Raw genomic sequence first — 20354 nt, 5'->3', positions numbered from 1 at the left:
GTCTGTAGCGAAGGATCTCGCTAACCGCTGAACCGATTGGGTTCTCCTTAACTGGGTAGCTTCTCATAGGTCCCGGGAAGGTTTCATAACTATTTTGGGGGAGGGTACCACGACCCTCCCAAGAGAAATCACCCCTATAAAAAACCACCAAAATTTTTGTTTACTTTTTCTTTTAAAATCTAAAATAAAAAATCCCCTCTCCTCAAATGCCCCTAGAGGCCTCTAGGGGCGTAGCCGCTAGTTCATTTATATTAAGATTATTCAGTTCTGACACTATACAAGTGTTAATGTCCGTTTGTTCTACCGTTTCAGTGCTTCGCTTTTATGGATGTTGTCTTCCTTGTTTATAAATGAATTAAACATTAGGAAGGAGGGGTATTTTCCCCCTATCCTAAACACCTGTGGGGATCCCTTACCATGCGGAGCTACCCAGTACCCAATAAAACCTAACTTATACTGAGCAAACAAACAAAAAACTACCCCCCCCCCATCCTCCTCTTAAATTCAGTTTTTAATAAAATAAGGGGGGAGTCGTTGCTTAACAAGACACTTAACGGGAAAACGCCAATACGTTGAATGGACATGAAATGTGAAGAAATAAATAATGAAAATTAGAACCGCGTTCTCTTTGATGTTGGACAATTTATGATTCGGTGGCAGGTTTCAAACATGCACGCAAAATTGTTCATAAATTCATTAGGTTGTCTTTTTTTTCTGTATGGTCTCAGGAGCGAAGCGAATCTATAATTCACTGAGTTTGTCCGCCAGTTTGTGAATAACGCTGTTGGGGAAATGTAATACTCGGCTGCTAATTGAGATAGACAGCAGATTTTTTTTATGATTCTTCAGCATATAATTTATTGTGATTTTCGTCTGTCCATCAGTCAAGCTTTAATAGTTATTTCTTTCATCGTATTATAAACCGCTTTCCGCGGATATAGAATGTACAATTATGGTTTTAATCTTATGATTGTACATTTTTATATTCGTAGAAAGCTGGATATAATACGATGTCTCGGGGCTAAAAAACTGGTTTTAATCTTATAATTGTACATTCTATAACCGCGGAAAGCTGTTTATAATACGATGTGAGAAATAACTATTCAATAATTTTGAAAAAAAAGTTATTCAATATTTTTCCCCTTAAAACTGAAAACTGTGCATCTGCTCCATAACTTAATTTGTCTGATGGTACATCCATGATTATTTGCGCTTCCCTACTTAAAGGGATAAGACAATCGTAAAAAAATGTTGTACATCCCAAATGATGAAACACAAAAATTAGTTCTTCTAAAGATTACAATCAAAAGTTCTCAAAGTTAACGAATAAGAAAACTTTGGGGACTAGTGGAATAACAGCTTAGTCCCGATTCTCTCCCTGCTATTTATAAATGCTGTCAACGTGTCTTCCTTGTTATTTTTTGTTGCCTTGTAAGTAAACCAATAACCTCAATTTTAATTAAGAAATTATTTAGAGAGAGGTTTTATTTGCTATTTTAAAAAGTAAATATTTTTAATTTTGTTTATTAAAGAGTTTCATATAATTCAAAACGATTTTATTTGCAAGTTTAAAAAGTAAATACTTTAAATATAATGTTTATCAAAGATTTTTATTAAATTCAATACGACTTAAGGCCTTTAGCGTAGCTTCGCTACAAAAATATGTGTAACCCCCTTCCTTATTACACTTCTACTTCGACACAGAGCTTTGTGCTATTAATATGATTCACATATATCCGCAAGATCCCGTGTTTTACAAGAGGACCGAATGCTATACCCTCTCCTCTTCAACTTTAAATACAAATAATTTAGATTAAGATAGTATTCAAAAAAAAAAAAAATGCTATCGATAAAATTTTTGTTCCTGTCTCTCTACATTTTTCAATTCATTAAGAAGAACTTAAGAAACATTATAAATTAATTATATTTTTTTATCCCCAGGAGGCCGAAGCCATAATGAAAAATAGATTATTTACCAACTAACAGACAAATAAAGTTGTTCAGCAACAGAATTAAATATTGTGGACAAGGAGGGGTTCAGTTTTATAAAAGAGGAAATTACCGCGTATTTTTATTGCAGTTGTGAGCAAAATACAAAATATCAAACTTAGTTCTTACATTTATACTTAATATATAACATAAATTAATTTAATCAAAATATTATTTAATTAGTTATTAATTAAATTATACAGATTTATTAAGATTGATGTGAAATAAAAACAGTAGAAATTCGATGATAAATAACAGTTAATAAATAACATCTAAGTGAATCTAAGAAATAACAAGGATGTCCCTATTCTAAGACTAAGAGTCTTTTACAAGAAATATTTTAACAAATCCATTTAAGTGTCTAATGTGTTTACGTATAATGATTTTTCTACAAAGCTACTTTTTCTTTATCAGAATTATATATAAAGATAATTGGTATCTAAAGGGATAAGACAATGGCCAAAAAATTGAGGTACATCACCAATGATGATACATAAAATTACCCCATTGGTAAATTATAATTAGCGATTGAAACGTCTGGTCACTGTACTTAATGAACCAATTAATCAAAATTTAATAAATAAGCCAACGACTAAGAAAACGTTATTATAAAACTTCGAGAATTAGTGAAATAAACAACCCAATGTCCCCTCCCTTCTGAAAAAGACTGAAAAATAATTATCAGTGAAAAAATTTCAGGCTAACAAAAACAAGAACAAAAATGAAGCCTGACCCGCGCAACTATTTCGACGGATTCGACACATTTTATGATCCTGACAAATATTCTGAGTTTAACAAGCAGTCTCGGAATATTTATGAGAACAACTATGCTGAAACTACCTCCAGGATGACAGGTACGACTAGGCATAAGCGTGCTGGAGGGGGGCTGTGAGTAAGGTTTAGATCCGAAGTGAGTGTCAAACCCACCTCATCCAAAACTCTTTAAAAAAAATTCTAAGCTCTAAGTATACCAATATGTATTAGGCTGACTAGAGCACTCTCATGGGAATGAAAACCGTACTAAATAATTAGCCAAAAGTGCAAGGCCCCAAACTCATCATAAGTTGGTTGAGCTCTCTGGTTGAAATTTCATTCCTGACTCGTCATGGGGTAGCAATGGGTAGGGTGTTGGCCTGGTAATCTAAAGGTTGCCGGTTTAAGCCCCGCTACGTGCAAAATTAACTCTGATGAATTGAGCCATGCTGATGAGCCCTAAAAGGGCGAAACACTGTGTCTATGAATATATATGGTTTTATATAATTTTTTTTTAAAAATGGTATCTAGCCAAGCAATAGTCCTGCTGGACAATAGCCCTACGGGATGCTCCAAACCTTTACTTAACCTAACCTAACTCAAAATAAATATTACAAGAAAACACTAGGGAAGCACTATGGCGCCTTTGTTTGTGGTGTTATAAATTTACAAATATGTATTATTTTGAATATATATACTTTTAAACATGTAAATGTACAATATGATGCCGAATAACAATATTTTTTTTTTGCAGGATTCATAACATTAATGGCACATTGGAGAGGATCTGTTTTTAAACAAATATTTCATAATATTATCTGCTTTATTGTTCCATATTTTATTATAAGGTATAAATAGTTTTTATAAGCGAAGTTTTTCAACATATTTGGTCGATATGTCCATCCGTACGTTATCGTTATTTATTCATGTTAAAATCATCCTACTACATCGAATTCAAACTTGGCATTATGATTCCCATAAGAATTAGGCAAAGTTTAGAAAGCTTAGCAACTGTATATCTATTACTAGAAACATATTGAATTTAATGTTAGAATGTGATTTACTCGGCTGTTATCCAAGATACGAGGCTTAAAGTGTTAGTGGCCTACCATTTACTTTGTAATACTCCGTCAGTCTACCTGTAATACTTTGAAGGACATCAAGCTAGGAAAACGTATTTTTCTATTGTTATTAAAGATAGAAAGCTAATTTTTACTGCTCAGATTCGTCTCACCGATGAATATCTACTCAGTTGTCTGTCTGTTTAATTGTTTAAATTAACTTGTTTTCATTTTTTTGTACTAAAATCTTGTCAAAATTAAAACGTTTCATAGCAACAAAAAATATTCTGGTAATCTAATACATAATACTATAATCTTGCTAAGTAAATATTATTCTATTTTTGTTTTTACTACGAAAGTTAGGTAACATCCGCTTTTTAACGAATGCGTATTGTTTTGACATGAAACACGTCTCCTACAATTATTTGTTTCCCCTATTCCATAACGATTATTCATCTGTTAAAGATATTTTTTTTAAAAACGAAGCTTTTCTATAATTAGGGTCAGTATGTCCGTCCGACAGTGCGTCACAGCTAGCTCTTTTAGTTAATTAGGCATGTTAGAATTGTCATGTCGATTTGAAACTTTGGATGATGATGCAAATAACAATAAATTACTATCTTTGAATCGTAGCAATTCTATACTCATTACCAGAAAGTCTGTACGTCGATTTGAGACAAACTGATTTTTAACTGTTATTTTTGATGTTATTAATCTATTAATCTGAACATTGGGCGAAGCATCTCTATAATCAAGTCCTAATAGTGTGTGTATGTAAGACAGAAGAAACTTTTAACACATATAGTCGCAAATTAGTATACAGTATACCCTTAGGAGTAAGCTTTAAAAGCACCAGATCTTTAGAAAAAAAACTTTCTGTTTTTTGATTCTTCTTTCTTATTTCTCTAATTCTCTCAATGGTTGATTGTTTAATTTGATTCACTCAGCTTCGCCATTGTAATTTCGTAATTGTCCTTGTTGCTTTTCATCCTACACTTATGAATTTAACGAAAAATAAAATATATAATATTCAATTATTTTTTTTTCGAACCAAATTAATGTTTTAGTTAACTATAGTACAAATAATATTTAATGTCTAATTTTTCAATTGTTAGATATTAACACAAAATTTAATAATCAAATCTACGATTATTTTCCATTGATTCATATCAAGCATATTGTATCAAGTAAATATTTTGCAGATAGTACAAAGTTCGCCTACACATAAATTTAATATAAATAATGAAAACTAAACCAAAGTCATTTTAAGAGCAGATGTTATGTGGTCGGTCAAGAATAAATTCATTGGAAAAATAACGAAACCTTTCATTTCATGTGTTTTTATATGTTTTAATATCTATTTTATTCGGTTATAGTCTCAGTCGTAGCAACGCCTCTTAGGGGGCGTTTTGTCGTATTTTTACAGTAGCTTTTGACAGGTTAATTTAGGTAAGTTAATTGCCCCGCATGTTCAGGCAATTTTCTCTGCAGGTGCTAGAAATAGAAATAGAAATTTATTCTTGTGTAGCATAACTGACAGACCGACGGAACATGTAAGTTATATTTACTGGATGCTCATTGGTATGTTGAATTTACAGCCGTCTATATTGAATAGCAGCCCAGAAAATCACATTTCCCCCAAAATGCATTGCGGACTCACAGCCTAGAGAAGAAAAGTAATAAAATATAAGTGTGTCCTTAAACAGTATTCAGACAATATTGCTACAAATTAAAAAACAATTTCGTTTAGACGTATAAATCTATGTTTTTTTTAAAGAAGCTATAACATTCCACAAGTGTGGATATTTGTTTGCCTGTCTGATTTTAAAGCATCGATTTTCTGGATGTTTACATATTTGTTTTATATTTTAGTTTAATATACCACTATGTTCTATGTGCAGAGAACGCCAACCAAACCCACAGGTGAGACATTTTTTGGGGGGCAAATTTGTGACAATTTTTTAAAACATTGTATGACTCAGCAGCCGCGCCTCAGCTTCAAATTTAAACACACAGGTTTAGACATCCAGCTGAATTTTAAAGTTATAATGTGAAAATTTTTCTGAGGCTTACACGCGGCTGGCGCGCGGCTGCCGAGTCCTAAAAATTTATTCCCTTTTGAATTACAACAGTTTGAAATTTACTTTTTAAGTTACCACCAGGGAGGGAAAGGATAATGGACTATAAATTATTTATTAATGTGTTAAACTTTGGGGACTTTTATTAAAGCTTGATTGGTTGAATCAAACAAGAAACAATTGGATATTCTATAGGGTTATTTTGTTCAGGATCACTGGGGATGTACATCAATCTATCGTCCATTGTCTTATCCATCATACTAATATTATACAACAATATCACATCCCTACATTTTTGCTATTTATAAGAATGTGATGATATGCAGAATTGCATGCACACCTATTTCAGGGATCTTAAGGGATAAGACAATAGACAATAAATTGATCCTCAATGATGATAAACTAAATTACAAATGTAGATACAAATTATTGGTTGAAAAGTTTAAAAAGTGATAGTTTGAATATGCTAATCAAGATTTAATAAGAGTAACAAAGTTTCTTCGCCAATTTATTGTCCATTGTCTTATCCCTTATGATTTGAATTAACCAATTTTTAAATATCACATATAATTTCTTATTTATTTATGAACTTTTTTTTTGATTTTCATTCACCAAATTTTTTAAAAAAATTTTTTCACAAAAAACACACACTTTTAAAAATGTTTTTTTGTAGATTAGCTTAACTTAAATTTCACAGAGTTAGAAGTGCATTTTTCCATAGAATGAAATAATTTTTTCGAATGTAAAAACATTATCTCTTTTTATTCAACTTTTTAGTTATAATGATTTTTGGAATAGGACAACATTGAAATATTTTGATCTTTTTGAATTATGGAAAATGTTCATTTTAATCACTCTGTTTACAGTATGACACATAAAAGAAATATTTATTTGCGCTGTTGTAGACTTTATTACTTAGCATATAAAAAATAGAATAAAAGGCTGAGATTAACTTTAATTAAAGTTGATACCTGAATTTTATAATTAACTTGATATATAGGACTAACCCTTTTATTATTTTTAGTTTCCTAATTCTCAATGTTACCTATTAGATAGTGAAAAAATAAATTTACTATTTTGTACTTTAAATAAATTGTACACTAGAACATTTTTTATCCATCTTATAAACACCTTTTCATGACTTATGACCGTTTTTAGTCTTGTTTAAACGTAAAGACATTTAGGCTACATAGTTTTTTATGTGTCATACTGTATAATAATATTAATTTTCTTAGACAAAATTTTGAGCTCTTTTGTGTGTACATGAATAAATACAGGCACAACATTTTTTTACATTATTTTTACATACACTAGTTTTTTACATTATTTTTACATACACTAGTTTTATACATAATTCAAAATATGTAAATACATATATTTTTAAATTTTGGTATTTTGTTTAAGACAAAACTTTGAGTTGTTTTGTGTGTATATGGATCGTTACAGGCATTCGATTTTTTCATAAATTTGTCACAAGCAAAGCTTTACTACATTGCAGGTTCGGTCCGTCCGTGCGTTACGGTTAATAGTTATGTGGTATGTCAGAATTTGCATTAACATTATTCCTGTAATAGATAGGTACAATTTAGAAAGCGTAGCAACTCTATATTACCAGAATGTCCGTTTTAAAAATTGGGTTGTGTGTTTAGAGGTGTCAACAACCCCCCCTTAAACTTTAAATTGGGAATTTTTGCCATCCTCTTTTTTACATCCCCTAGTAAATCGCTGTGCATGCGACTTAACCCTTACAGATCGGGGAGGGGGGGGGGGGGTGGGCTCAAAGAGCCCCCCCCTCTAGTTTTTTCAATCTCATTTTTTTTGTAGGTAAGATGGAGAGCTGTAACTTCATGACTTTTTAAGTTTAGTAATTATACGTCGGCAAGAGTTGATTTTATTAGGATATCTGGTCTGTGTCGGTCGTAGTGTCCGGTCAAAGTCGGTTGGGTAGCAAAAAAAATAGAAAAAATTCTAAATAAATCTTAATTTCTACATTATGACTTTTGTGTATAAGGTAGAAACCTAAAAATTTTTTGGTGAATACTTAGATATCAATGACCTTCTGAGAAAAGTGGTGTTATGACCGTTTGACCGCTCCCTGACCGACTTTATGACCGATTTTTGTCCGGCTTTTACTACAGACATATATCATGAATATCGTGGCTTCTATTACAGCTAGAGACCTATAATTTTTTTTGGTAAATCCTTGATCAATAGTAAACAGATAAAATTATTAATTTGCGCCGCCAACCGCCGTTTTACCGCCGTAACCGCCGAAAATGGCGGTTTCCGTTATTTGCCGTTTTTCGGCGATGATCAGAAAAAGTAATTTTTTTATTATGAAAAATAAAAATTCGTCCTAAAATTTGGTCATCCTAGCTACAAAATTGGCCGCTCTACAGCTGTTTTAAAATTTAGCGGCTGGTCGCTAAAAAGCGGCTAAGGAGCGGTCTGACTGCTATGACTAGAAAAAGTAATTTTCTCTAAAAATACACATGAACCACCAGAAAAAAATTTTACGTCTTTATCTGTACCAGGAGCCCGATCTATTAAGGTGGGAATTGGGGCCCGATCTGAAAGGGTTAAACATGATTTTTTACGGTACGGAAAAAAATCCTGATAAGATCCTATTCACAAGGTTTTAAATGTGGATTCTAATGACAAGGTAAATGTTACATGTTACAAGCATCTCTAATTAAATCTAAAATTATGTCCATATTAAGGATCCTGTATTTATACGCGGATTTGTTTTGTTAAGACTTCTAAGTCATGTTTAATACAAAAACTTTGTTTGTTAAGCTTTGCTTTTATGGATGTTGTCATCTTTGTTAGTTAGAAATGGGGCGATACACTTTTTTTTTACAAGAACGGTTATTTAAAATAGTAGCGAAATATTGACTATTTTTGTTTGGATTCCAATTAAAATATTCTTTTTTTATTTTTGCATATATAGATTTTACAAAACAAGGATGACAGCGAGCTATGAAATCATAATGTAGAACAAACGAATATGAACATGAACGTATGATATCAAAACTTATATCATACAAAAGATTGTTGTTAAAAAGAAAAAATAGCATGTTATAAATGGACTTTCTTTAACGATTATTGAGTTGCCACGCTTTAAAATTGTACCGAAATGTTATATGAATATTCAGCCAAAGTTTAAAAAGGACAATTCTGACAAGCCCAAATAAACTTAAAGAGCTAACTGTGACGTACGGAAAAACGGACATACGTAAGACCCACTTTTCTGTATACAATAATATTATGTGAGTCTGTATGTTTGTGAGCCTATGATAAATAATTTAATACCTTATTCCTATTATCCATAAATTTAGATAATTTTAAATTCTTATGAAAATAAGACTCTCATAATTTTTAATAATTTTTGAAGTACAGTTAAGTGAAGATTAATTTCGAATTGGAAAATTTTCATTTTAACAAGAATTCTCGTTTCCAATATTTTTATATATTTAATAATAATAGTCATGCTTTCCATTTTTTTATACCCACGTGTCATTTTTGTGTTTTCTCGGGGCTAAAACTCTGGTTTAGGTTTAAGTTACCATCCACAAAAAATAAAAGGAGTTAAACAGAGATTCTCTAAAAATATTGGACTACTGGTTTTTGAGATATTACTGGACAATAACCACACAGCAAATTCTCAGATTCCTATATCTTTCCTATTAGTTTGTATGCCTCTTTTTGTGAATATGACTGGTATCAACAAATATAAAATTGTAGAGTAACTTCGTTGCTAAAAAAATTACCAAATTTGAAATTGAACGCGTGTATAATTAATGTCTAAAAATCAATGATTTTGTAAGCGATCGAATTCCTCTTTCTTTCCTGGTTGGCTTCTACGTACAACAGGTTAGATTACCATTTTAGATAGATCTGGTCAAATATTTCTGGGATCGATTATCTTCAAATATTTCTGGGATCGATTATCTTCAAATATTTCTGGGATCGATTATCTTCAAATATTTCTGGGATCGATTATCTTCACATGTTCCTAGGATCGATTACCTTAAAAAATGAAAATTAAAGTCTGTGCTATTGGTCAAACGGCTGAATGTTTGTACACCACTATAACCCACTGAAGAAGGCCTACACATATTCTTAAATAGCCAGTTATCTCGTAGCGAGCATAAATGCAAGAATAGTTTTTTCTTGCATTGTATTATAACCAGCGTTCCGCGGATATAAAATGTACAATTATAAGGTTAAAGCCAATTTTTATATTCGTAGAAAACTGAAAACAATACGATGCTATCTCCCTGTGTATCATTAGCATTAGATCTTGGCTATTATAGATTATTTATATGCCTTATTATGCCGTTTAGCCGTTTGGCAGTTAGCAGTCTTTAAAGTTTATAGTTTTTTTTGAGATAAAATATCCCAGGAACCTTTTACCGTGAAATGCACCAGATTTTGGTTAATTACAGGACAGCTACACTATAACTAGGTCCCGAATGTGACTATACCAAATTTTTCTTGTTTTCGTAATTTGCCATTGTCTTATAGTTAGTGTTACTCTTTATATCGCACATCTGAAATAGGAGCTGTAGGTACAATTTTGGATTTCTTTATTAATGACGCAGTTTGGGCAGAAATTCGAACCTATGACCTATTCTTTTTCTAGGTTGTATCTCGGTGGTGGGACATGTTCACATCTCTACCCTTCCCGGACAGATTAGCCCTGAAACTTGTCAGGAAAGCCTCCTTTACAATTTCATATAAGTTGTTCTTTACTATATTTTATCTTAATATTTAAATTTATCAGTTGCGCTTGGATAAAAAAAAATATACAATGTTATCCTAATATAAAAAGTAACATGCTGTTGGTCTTAGGATCTCGCTAACCACTGGGCCAATAGGGTTTTGCTTCACAGAGAAGCTTCTTATAGGCACAGGGAAGATTTATAACTATTTTGGGGGAGGATACCTCTACTATCCCAAATCGCCCTGAAAGAGAATCCGTCCCCAAAAATTTTGCCAGATTTTTAAAGATATGAAAAGATATCTATAAAAAATAAAAATGCTTTTAAGCTTATTTTTTCCTGTCATGAAATGCTATTTATCTAGGTATTTCAAATGTCATTCTGAAATAATTAATTCTATTCAGATCACAATAATACAATAATAAATAAAGTTAAAAAAATATATATCCGATATTTACACTTGTATATAAACAATTTATTTTATTCATTTTAATATGAACTAGCGGCTACGCTCCTAGAGGCTTTGAGGGGAGGGGATAATTCGACATGCTCCAACTTTTTTTTCTCTCTTTTGGGGTATTTTTTCAGGGCCGATTTCTCTATGGAGCTTAGAGGTACCCTACCCTAAAAAGTTAAAAGCAGGAACCATTTTTAAGGTCTTTACTTATGACGCAGTGTTGAGAGCCGAGATTGGAACTCGTCACTTCCCCGACGCTCAACGAAGCTTTTCTATAATGAGGGTCGATCCGTACGTCCGTCCGTCTAGAGCGAATATATTTTTTTTTGTTAATTTAGACATGTTAGAATTATCCCATCGATTTTAAAATTTGCATGGTGATTCCTGTATTAGTTAGTTACGATTTAGAAAGCTTAGCAACTCTATAATCGTTACCAGAATGTCCGTACGTCCATTTTAATCATGTTGATTGACAACAAATTTTAATGTGATAAAATTATCCGATTCATCTGATTTTTGGAAAACTGATTCCTAAGACAGCAAAGTACAATTTTATGAGCGAAGCATCTCTATAATCAATTCCTAAAAACGTAAGTATGTCCTTAAACATTATCCTGTAGTTTTTCAACAAATTTACTTAAAATTTTGATTCGACATTTATATATTTATGTTCTGATTTTTCAGTTCTGACACTCTACAAGTGTTAATGTTCGTTTGTCGTACCGTTTTAGAGCTTCACTTTATTGATGTTGTCATCCTTGTTTTTTAAAAAATAACTACGCAAACATTCAGCTAATAAATTATATTGAACCAAATTTTTCCACTTTAGTTAAAATAATAAAATAATATCCAATTATATAATTTATTCATGTTTTCAGGAATTTGAGAAATAAGAATTCTTAAATAATTTTGAAAATAATTTGTCATAAAAGAGTGAGAGATTTTTTTTGTTTTATTAGAAATACAGATAGACATTTTACATTTATATTTTTACTGTATTACAAATTTTTATTTTTTTTAAATGACAATTATAATAATGCCTGATTATAAAAATTATATTTTTAGATTATCTAATTTCTAAATTTAAATATTACTTTTAGCCAAATTGGTCTAGTGGTTAGCAATATCCTTCGGTACAAACACACACACACACACACAGACACCTAGACATCCTGTTACTTTTTTTATGCCGTATCCCTAGATCTTTGCATATCATTTTCTATACTAATATTTGCTGGTTTAATATAATATTTGTTTTTTTTGATATTTTATAAATATTAATAAAAGGAGGATTTTTTAGCTACTGCGCAGGCAAGGTAATGTTTTCCGCATCATATTAAATACTTTTTTTACAAGTCGTTTTGGCCTAAGGAAAAGTAAAAAAATTAGGGGGGGGGGTGATTCTAGAGCTTTTTATCCAAGGGGGGGGGGGTATTATTAGGTATCCTCTCACAAAATGAAGTCGAACCTCCACTTTCATTTAAGATTTTTATTTGGACCTTTGATAAGCCTCACTGCGAAGGAGAACCATATTAGTCCAGCGCTAGTTAGTGATCTTTTAATCTAATCTGATAATCATTATTCTATCCTATTTTAAGGATTCCTTCAAGAAAAATCTGCGACGCACAGTAATGAGATACGTCAATTTGTCCACCATTCTGGTCTATAGGCTTGTTTCGAGGAAGGTAAAAAATGCATTTTTTTACTTGGATCTTAATCCATATTATCAAGCACTCTAATAAAGGGAACCTGGTAGCTGGCTAAAATAACGATTCCACCCCCTTCACGCAATTTCCTCCTCTATTATATGAACGAACTGACCAATAAGTGATGTCCATGTTAGCAGCATTATTAATGAAAATTTTTTCCTTTCATAATATCCACGATAATTATATAACCATTGGTAAAGATAGCTAAATAAAGTATACTAATTGAAAACGTAGAACTATCAATTAATAAGTTTAATAAAAACTTCATTGTTAAATAAAGTTTATTACTTAATTTTCAGGTCTATTTTTTATTCATCTAAACTAATTTTTGATTGTACAACCTTCGTCTTGACGTCATAACTGTTCATGCCATTTGATTGCGCCTGTTTAAGAGCTAATGCTTTTCCCCAAAGTTTTACTATCAATGCCACACGTCTTACATAGCTGCAGTAGGTTCTATTTTAAATGTCGTAATGAAGTCCACCCTGGAATCCTATACCTTTACTTTTTATTTAACATAAGGCTAATACCAAAAAGCTTAACATAAAGAGCAACTGCCTAATAGAAATTATATATCAGTATGTCTTCTAAACCAAAAAATATCTGGTTTTCAGCCATATTGAAAAAATCATTTGTAGCATCGTATTACAGACAACTTTCCACGAATATTAAAATAAAATCTTAAAATTAATAACAGTTTTGTAAACCCGTGTACTCGGCCAAACATGGCCTTATAAAATTAGTTTTAATTTTTCATTTTAATATCCAAGGAAAGCTGTCTATGATACGATGCGATAAATAATCATTTTAGGTGCTAGACCGGTTTCCCACCATGGAATCTCTGATCACAGCAAAGTTGTTAAACCCAAGGGAAGCTGAACGGCTGTCAAAGGTTTACATTTATTTTGAAACCATGGATCTTAAGGGATAAGATAATGGAAGATAATTAGATGTACACTCCAATTGATGATAATCAAAATTACCACACATTTGGTATAAAACTGTTGGTTGAAATGTTTGGACACAATCAACCAATCAAAATTGATGGACATTGCCATTGATGAAAAACCCTCATCTAGATTAAAATAATTGGTTCAAACGTTTGAGCACTATCAACCAATCAAAATTAATGTACATTCCCATTGATGAAAAACAAAATGACTCCTTAGGTGGATTAAAACTGTTGGTTGAAATGTTTGTACACTACCAACCAATCAAAATTGATGAACATTGCCATTGATGAAAAACCCTCATCTAGATTAAAATTGTTGGTTGAAATGTTTGGACACTACCAACCAACCAATCAAATACAATAAAAGTATATACCCAGAGTTTTCAATAGTAATCAGAAAATGTGATTATAAAACTTTGGCTGCTAAAATGTAGTTAACAGTCCAATGTCCTCACTGGACTTGTTCTTATATCATTTGTTGATTTTTGGAGTTCTAGACGTCCAAGCTTTTCCACTAATAACAAGAAGTACAAAAGGGTTAATATATAACTTCCTAGAAAATCTTTGATTTTTTCAAATGTTTTTTTTGTTTTTTTTTGTTTCCCTAAAGTGCCTCTAGAGGCCTCATGTGGCGTAGCCGCTAGTATCTTATAAAATAAGATCGTAATTTAGAATTGTTTAGAATTTACTAGAAAATAATATTTTTTGTATTTGAAACAAGAAAATAATAATGTCCGAATAATAAAATGCAATTTTTGGGAATGGTACCTCAATCCTGCCAGCCCTGGACCCCCTTCTTAAAAATAACATTTTTTCAGGGTTCGGCAGCCGCGCCTCAGCCGCTCATAAGCCTCAGTTTTAAACCTGCTGTGGGCAGAAAAAGAAATGCCAGAAAGAAGGATTGTCTGCTAAAGAGAAGTTTTATACATCCATCTGAATTTTATAGAAATAAAATGACGATTTCACTGAGGCTTACTCGCGGCTTACGCGCGGCTGCCGATCCCTGCATTTTTTACATTAAAAAATGGCAAGGGGACGGTTGGCCTACCGATCCCCCTACACTAATATGCACCTAGAGGCTTCTAGGGTCGAGCCGATACAAAACTTTATAATATGTACTAATGATTTTCATTTTTTAAAGTTAGACAGTAGGTACAGCGTTCTTTTTTTGTTACAAAATACAGACGGACGGGTGGACGAATCTAAGAGAAGCCACGCTTCTGGTAGTTATTTAATACAGAAAGTCCTTCAACTTTGTTATTAGCTTATTTTATTATTTTAATAAAATATGATATTTAGTATTTTATTTATTTGTTTAATATTATTATTTGTTTTTTTTTTTAATTCCAAATATTCTGTACATTTTTATTTAATATCTATTTACAGTAAAAAATGAAACCTTATTCCAGTTTGGCTTCAAATACCATTACTTTTCAATGGATTAAAACCAGTTCTGAGCAATAATAAAAAAAATAATAACCATTTTCCACAATACAGAAAATATTTGTTTAGGTCAGATTAATTCATGTTCTCTCTGCTTTGGTTAATCGAATATTAACATATAGATTGTCAATTCGTTGACGAGCAGGGATAGTGTAATGAAATTTGAAAAAAACATGTCCGCAGACAAAAAGAAATAATGGCTTTACACAAAAAAACGTCTAGCTGTATTTCTGCCGGTTGTAGAAATGCCATGTACCTTTATACTTGGTAACCCCGCAAGGTTAGTGCCCCTAAGGCAAAAGAAGAAAGCTAGCATCCCTAAATTTAAAATTTTCAGGTTGACCACAAAACGCCGCATGAAAGTACATGGACCCCTGTTTTGTGGGCGCTGAAACTGATTCAGAGGGCCAGGGAAGAGGGAAAGGTAGAAATACTTATTTAAAAGTAACAGGATCTCTGTCTGTCTGTACCAAAGGATCTCGCTGAACCGGTATGGTTTTCATTTATAGTATTATTTGTCAAAGGTCTTTAGAAGTTTTTCTTTTATATATTTTGAGGGATGGTACCACTAACCCTACAAAAATTAACATTAACATTTTTTTCTATTTACTTTTGAAAACAGCATTGAAAATGGGATAGGGTTGAATTCAACAGCCACCCTTCCTCCCCCCACCAAGTACCCCTCAAATGTGATAATAAAGTCAAATAAACAATTTACGTAAATATATAAGCAGCAAAGTTACTCTATAAATACAAAAGTGTCTCTTCCTTTTCCATGACTAACTACTAAGGTTCAAACATTTAGAAACTATGGCACAGGAAAAAAAGACTATCCGGGTGCTTTTTACTATGAATAATACAGATATGTATATGAAATATGGGCGTGCCAAAGGGGTATGTTAGGATATTTTTTTATTGATTACTAAAGTAAAGCTTTTTTGTTCAAAAAATTTCAAAGATATAAAAAAGAAATTGTGTACAATTTAAGGAGCTTTATAACAAATATGCCAAATTCAGCAATTTGTACATGTAACAAATATAAATTATTGTTTTGGCAATTATTTTTAGGAGTAGTAAAGCATTCATTCATAAAAATTACAATATAACTATACGTTTTTATCATAATATTGTAACTTATTTTTTCTGTGCTACTCTGTGGACAAATTATCATTATTCAGGTAAAAATAGAAGCTCCTGTGTACGCCAACTTGGTATCCAGCTTCGAGTATATTGAACTCGCTAATAGGTGAATTATGAAGCAAAGCTACTTTGCAACTAATATCTGTCTGTCTGTTTTACTGCAAGATCACTTACCACTCTAATAATACTTACAACTATGGATGATAAATCTTCCAACCTCAATTATGATAAATTATGACAGCATCCATAAAAGCGAAGCTCTGAAACGGTACGACAAACGAACATTAAAACTTGTAGAGTGTCAGAACTGAATAATCAGAATTTAAGTGTATAAAAGTGGAGAAAAAATTTTAAAAGTTAATTTGATAAAAAACTGCTTAAATACAGGATATTGTTTAAGGACATACTTACATTTTTAGGACTTGATTATAGAGATGCTTCGCATATAATATTGTACTTTGTTGTCCTAGGAATCAGTATTCCAAAAAAGAAATTTTTAGGGATTATTTTTTTGGGGGGATAAATACCCCAACTAAAATGTTACCTAGCGCACCCCCAAGGTATGGGGGGGGGGGGGGGTAATCACCTCTTTACCTCCCCTCTTGGACGTCCTTCAGTTTATGATTTTTTTTGAACAATTTTATTCTCGATTTCAACATCTAAAAATCGCCTTGTCCGTATTGCCAGCTTCTCTACTTATGAATGTTGTCATCATTTTATCACCTATATCCTTTTTTTCCCTTAAAAGTTAGTATTATAACACCAAAAAAGTTACATTTAGATAGCAATTTTTCTTTCCATTAAAAAAATTATGAAAAAAGCTTTTATTATATTTTTTTAAGAGGACATATTTTATTTTAAAATATGCTATATGATTTTTATTACTTTATGAAAACTTATATTTTTAAAAGCGAAGCTTTTTTATAATTAGGGTAACTCAATCCGTCCGTAACGGATAGCTTTTTTCTTAATTTAGAAATTTTCTATCGATTTCAAACTTTGCATGGTGATTCCTGTAGTAGTTAGGTACGGTTTAGAAAGCGTAGCAACTCTATAATCGTTACCAGAATGTCCGTACGTCCATTTTAAACATGTTGATTTTTAACCTTTTTTATGTGATAAAATCATCCAATTAATCTAATTTTTAGATTACTGATTCCTATTACAATAAGGTACAATATTTTGAGCGAAGCATCTCTATAACTGGGTCGTATATGACCCAAAAAACAGTTTCTAAGAATTATTTTATAAAATAACAAGTACTTTTCTTTGACCTTTATGAAAAAGAGAAAGTTATAAAATAACAGTAATAAAGTAGTAAAATCCGTGGAACTCGACCCTGTCTTTGTTCACTGGGCCTAAAAACATAAATAAAACAAAATCACCCAACATAACAAAGACTCGGACGAACACTCCACTTTAACATACATGAAAATCATTTAAATAAAACATTCGCTATCCAGTTTCTATATCCAGTTTTATCCAGATATGTTAAAATGGCCTAGTTAGAATAAAACGCGCTACAACCTTCTATTTTTGCGCAAACAAAATCATATTGCAATGGACAGACAAACACACTTTCTACTTTGATAAACGTTTCCATAAAACAACAAATTTACCACAAAAAGTGTATTTTTCTTCTTTGGAAAATGGATAGGTATAAAAATTATATCAATTATCAATAAAATTGTATAACAATCGAATAAAAATAGATTATCAAAATTTGTGATTTTAACATGTAAAAATAAAAATGATAACATTTTAGATATTATTGTAGATAAACCAGTAATTTTAAATTATTAGTAATGATATAGTGTATGTTAAATATTTTTTCTATAAAATGTGTGATTTTGCTAACTTTTACTATAAAATTCTCACTGTATTGTTCGGGTATATATCACAAAAAGGGTTAGCTCACCTTCCACATATTAAAAACTTTCACTGACGGTGTCTATAAATATGAGAAGACAAGGGAAGACATCATCAGTTTTCAGGGTACCACTATCTCAGGTTCAATTTCTAAATCTTGCAGCAAGCCCGTTCCTCTGTGATGTAAACTCGTACAGCAACAAAACCTGTAATGAAATAGTCTTTAATAATTAAATTGGAATTTTAGAACTGTAAATAAAATACTGAAACTTAAATGGAATTTTTTCTTTTTATTTAATCTTAGGGTTTAATCCCAATATTGTTAATAAATATGTAAAGCAGAATGTCCTCCGCTTTTGGCTTATTAAACATACGTCTGGGTTAAAACCCAGGCCAGAGGAAATAACGTCCTAACATATTGTTTAATAAACTTTGAAGGCCAGGGATAAGGGTTGGCAGTAGAACTTGAGTAGGAAAACTGATAGTTTTAGGGCGGACTGACTCTAAGTGTAAAAAGTATAAATAACTTAGTCTCAATCTGACCTAAAATTTAGGACATGGTACAAAAGGGTTAAAAAATACATTGATATTTCTGACGGGACGGTTAAATCTGCTGTATCTACGAGTAAGTGAGAGTTGTAGCTAGGTGACACTAACAAATCTAGCTCCTCGGGACCAGCGAGACGTCCCAGAAGTGGTTCCGTTACCGGTTTCATCATCACCCGATCAAAGTAAGTAACCATAGTAATAATAGAAATTTTTTTCCAGAGGGGGATATTTTGGAACTAGCTAATCTAATTGAGTAAAAAAGGCCTATTTACTTGAATAACACATTAGGCTGTTTCAAAATACGATTTTTTCACATTTTTACCTATTTTTTCTAAATAGATAAAAAAGTGAATACCTCCCCGGAATTACTATTCTATTCTCACAAAAGGACCAAAACGAGAAAATAATAGTAATGTAGGATACAAATGTAATTCATATATAAACTTACCAATAAATATTCAAAATAGAACCAGATCATTATAACAAAACGGACAGCTAAGGCAACATAAAGTAGAAAGAAGGTCAGGGCCCAGACAAAGGCAGCCTCTGGCAACATAATCGCAAAACAACACCTAAAATAAAATAAAATTATAATGACAAGCAAAGTTAGAGATCATATACAATCATTGGATGATGATCTATATATTGAAGATCATCCCTTTAACCAATATCCATTTAACCCAGAATACGCACATTCCAGCGGTAGCGAAATATATCTCCGTGCAAACGATTTTGACGGAGATATACAATATCTTGAGAGAGCTGAGTCTCGTCAAAATATAAATTCCGCTACCGCAATGTCGCTATTTAACAAATTAAAAAGCAGGACACAAAACATTACAGTACAAGCCGATGTACACAAGGAGAATAGGCCAGTAGCCCCTCCGCGTATTAAGGAAGAAAAACTAGACAAAACTAATAGACCAATCAAAGAAAATATCCCAAACGACATTGACTCATATCCAAAAGCTAGAGGCCTACCATCAGACTACACAGAATTTGAATATGACGCAACTGACGTAGATGAGAGAACTAAAATAGATAAAAAAGGCAAAAACAAAAAAAGTCACAATAAAGATCCTAGTGACCAGTCAGATACAGACAGCAGCTATAAAAGAAAAAGAACTAACAAGACAAAAAAGCAACAAACAAAATATGACACATACAGCAGTGATTCATCTGACAGTGAGTCTGAAACTGTCAGACAGACAAAAACAAAAAAGTATCACAAAAATGACAGAAGTGATACAGATGACACAACAGATAATGACAGACAAGACACAAAATACAAAAACCACGGCAAGGACCAACGTGGAAAGGACAATGACAAACGCCGCAAAAATGACAAAAATGACAAAAATGACAAAAATGACAAAAATGACAAAAATGACAAAAATGACAAAAATGATAAAAAAGATAAAAAAGGCAATAAAAAAAGAGAAAACAAACAAAGAGAGAGAAAAGGTCACGGAGATAGCAGTGACGATAGTAGCACAGACAGTGACAATGACAGAAAAAAAGACAGAAAAAATAAAAAGGATAAACATTATTGGTCTAGTAGTTCGTCAGAAAGCAGTTCGTCAAGCGATGACGAACGCTCCTATGGCTATAAAACCAAAGCTGAGAAAAA

The 20354-nt window shown here is 31.8% G+C and overlaps 1 protein-coding gene across 3 annotated transcripts in view; it reads left to right on the top strand.

The window, feature by feature from the left end:
* Positions 1 to 2692: 2692 nt before the first annotated feature.
* Positions 2693 to 20354, top strand: part of LOC145329710 (bestrophin-4-like) — a 58414-nt gene continuing 40752 nt past the window's right edge. For 2 of the 3 annotated variants that reach the window (XM_080174074.1, XM_080174072.1), the window contains exons 1-11: positions 2693 to 2843; positions 3497 to 3590; positions 5676 to 5726; positions 7286 to 7327; positions 9709 to 9754; positions 10527 to 10597; positions 12363 to 12378; positions 12661 to 12747; positions 13583 to 13663; positions 15504 to 15590; positions 16345 to 16412. In XM_080174074.1, coding sequence (XP_080030200.1) covers positions 2711 to 2843; positions 3497 to 3590; positions 5676 to 5726; positions 7286 to 7327; positions 9709 to 9754; positions 10527 to 10597; positions 12363 to 12378; positions 12661 to 12747; positions 13583 to 13663; positions 15504 to 15590; positions 16345 to 16412 — 776 coding nt within the window. In that variant the 5' untranslated portion in view covers positions 2693 to 2710. Of the gene's footprint in view, positions 2844 to 3496; positions 3591 to 5675; positions 5727 to 7116; positions 7159 to 7285; positions 7328 to 9708; positions 9755 to 10526; positions 10598 to 12362; positions 12379 to 12660; positions 12748 to 13582; positions 13664 to 15503; positions 15591 to 16344; positions 16413 to 20354 lie in introns of all 3 variants that reach the window. The other variant, XM_080174073.1, reaches the window with a different exon arrangement.

Source organism: Acartia tonsa, chromosome 10 (assembly GCF_053477335.1).
Source record: "Acartia tonsa isolate MP-2025a chromosome 10, ASM5347733v1, whole genome shotgun sequence".
Lineage (NCBI taxonomy): Eukaryota > Metazoa > Arthropoda > Copepoda > Calanoida > Acartiidae > Acartia > Acartia tonsa.
Note: the sequence above shows the minus strand (reverse complement) of the source record. Positions and strands in the feature narration are given on the sequence as shown.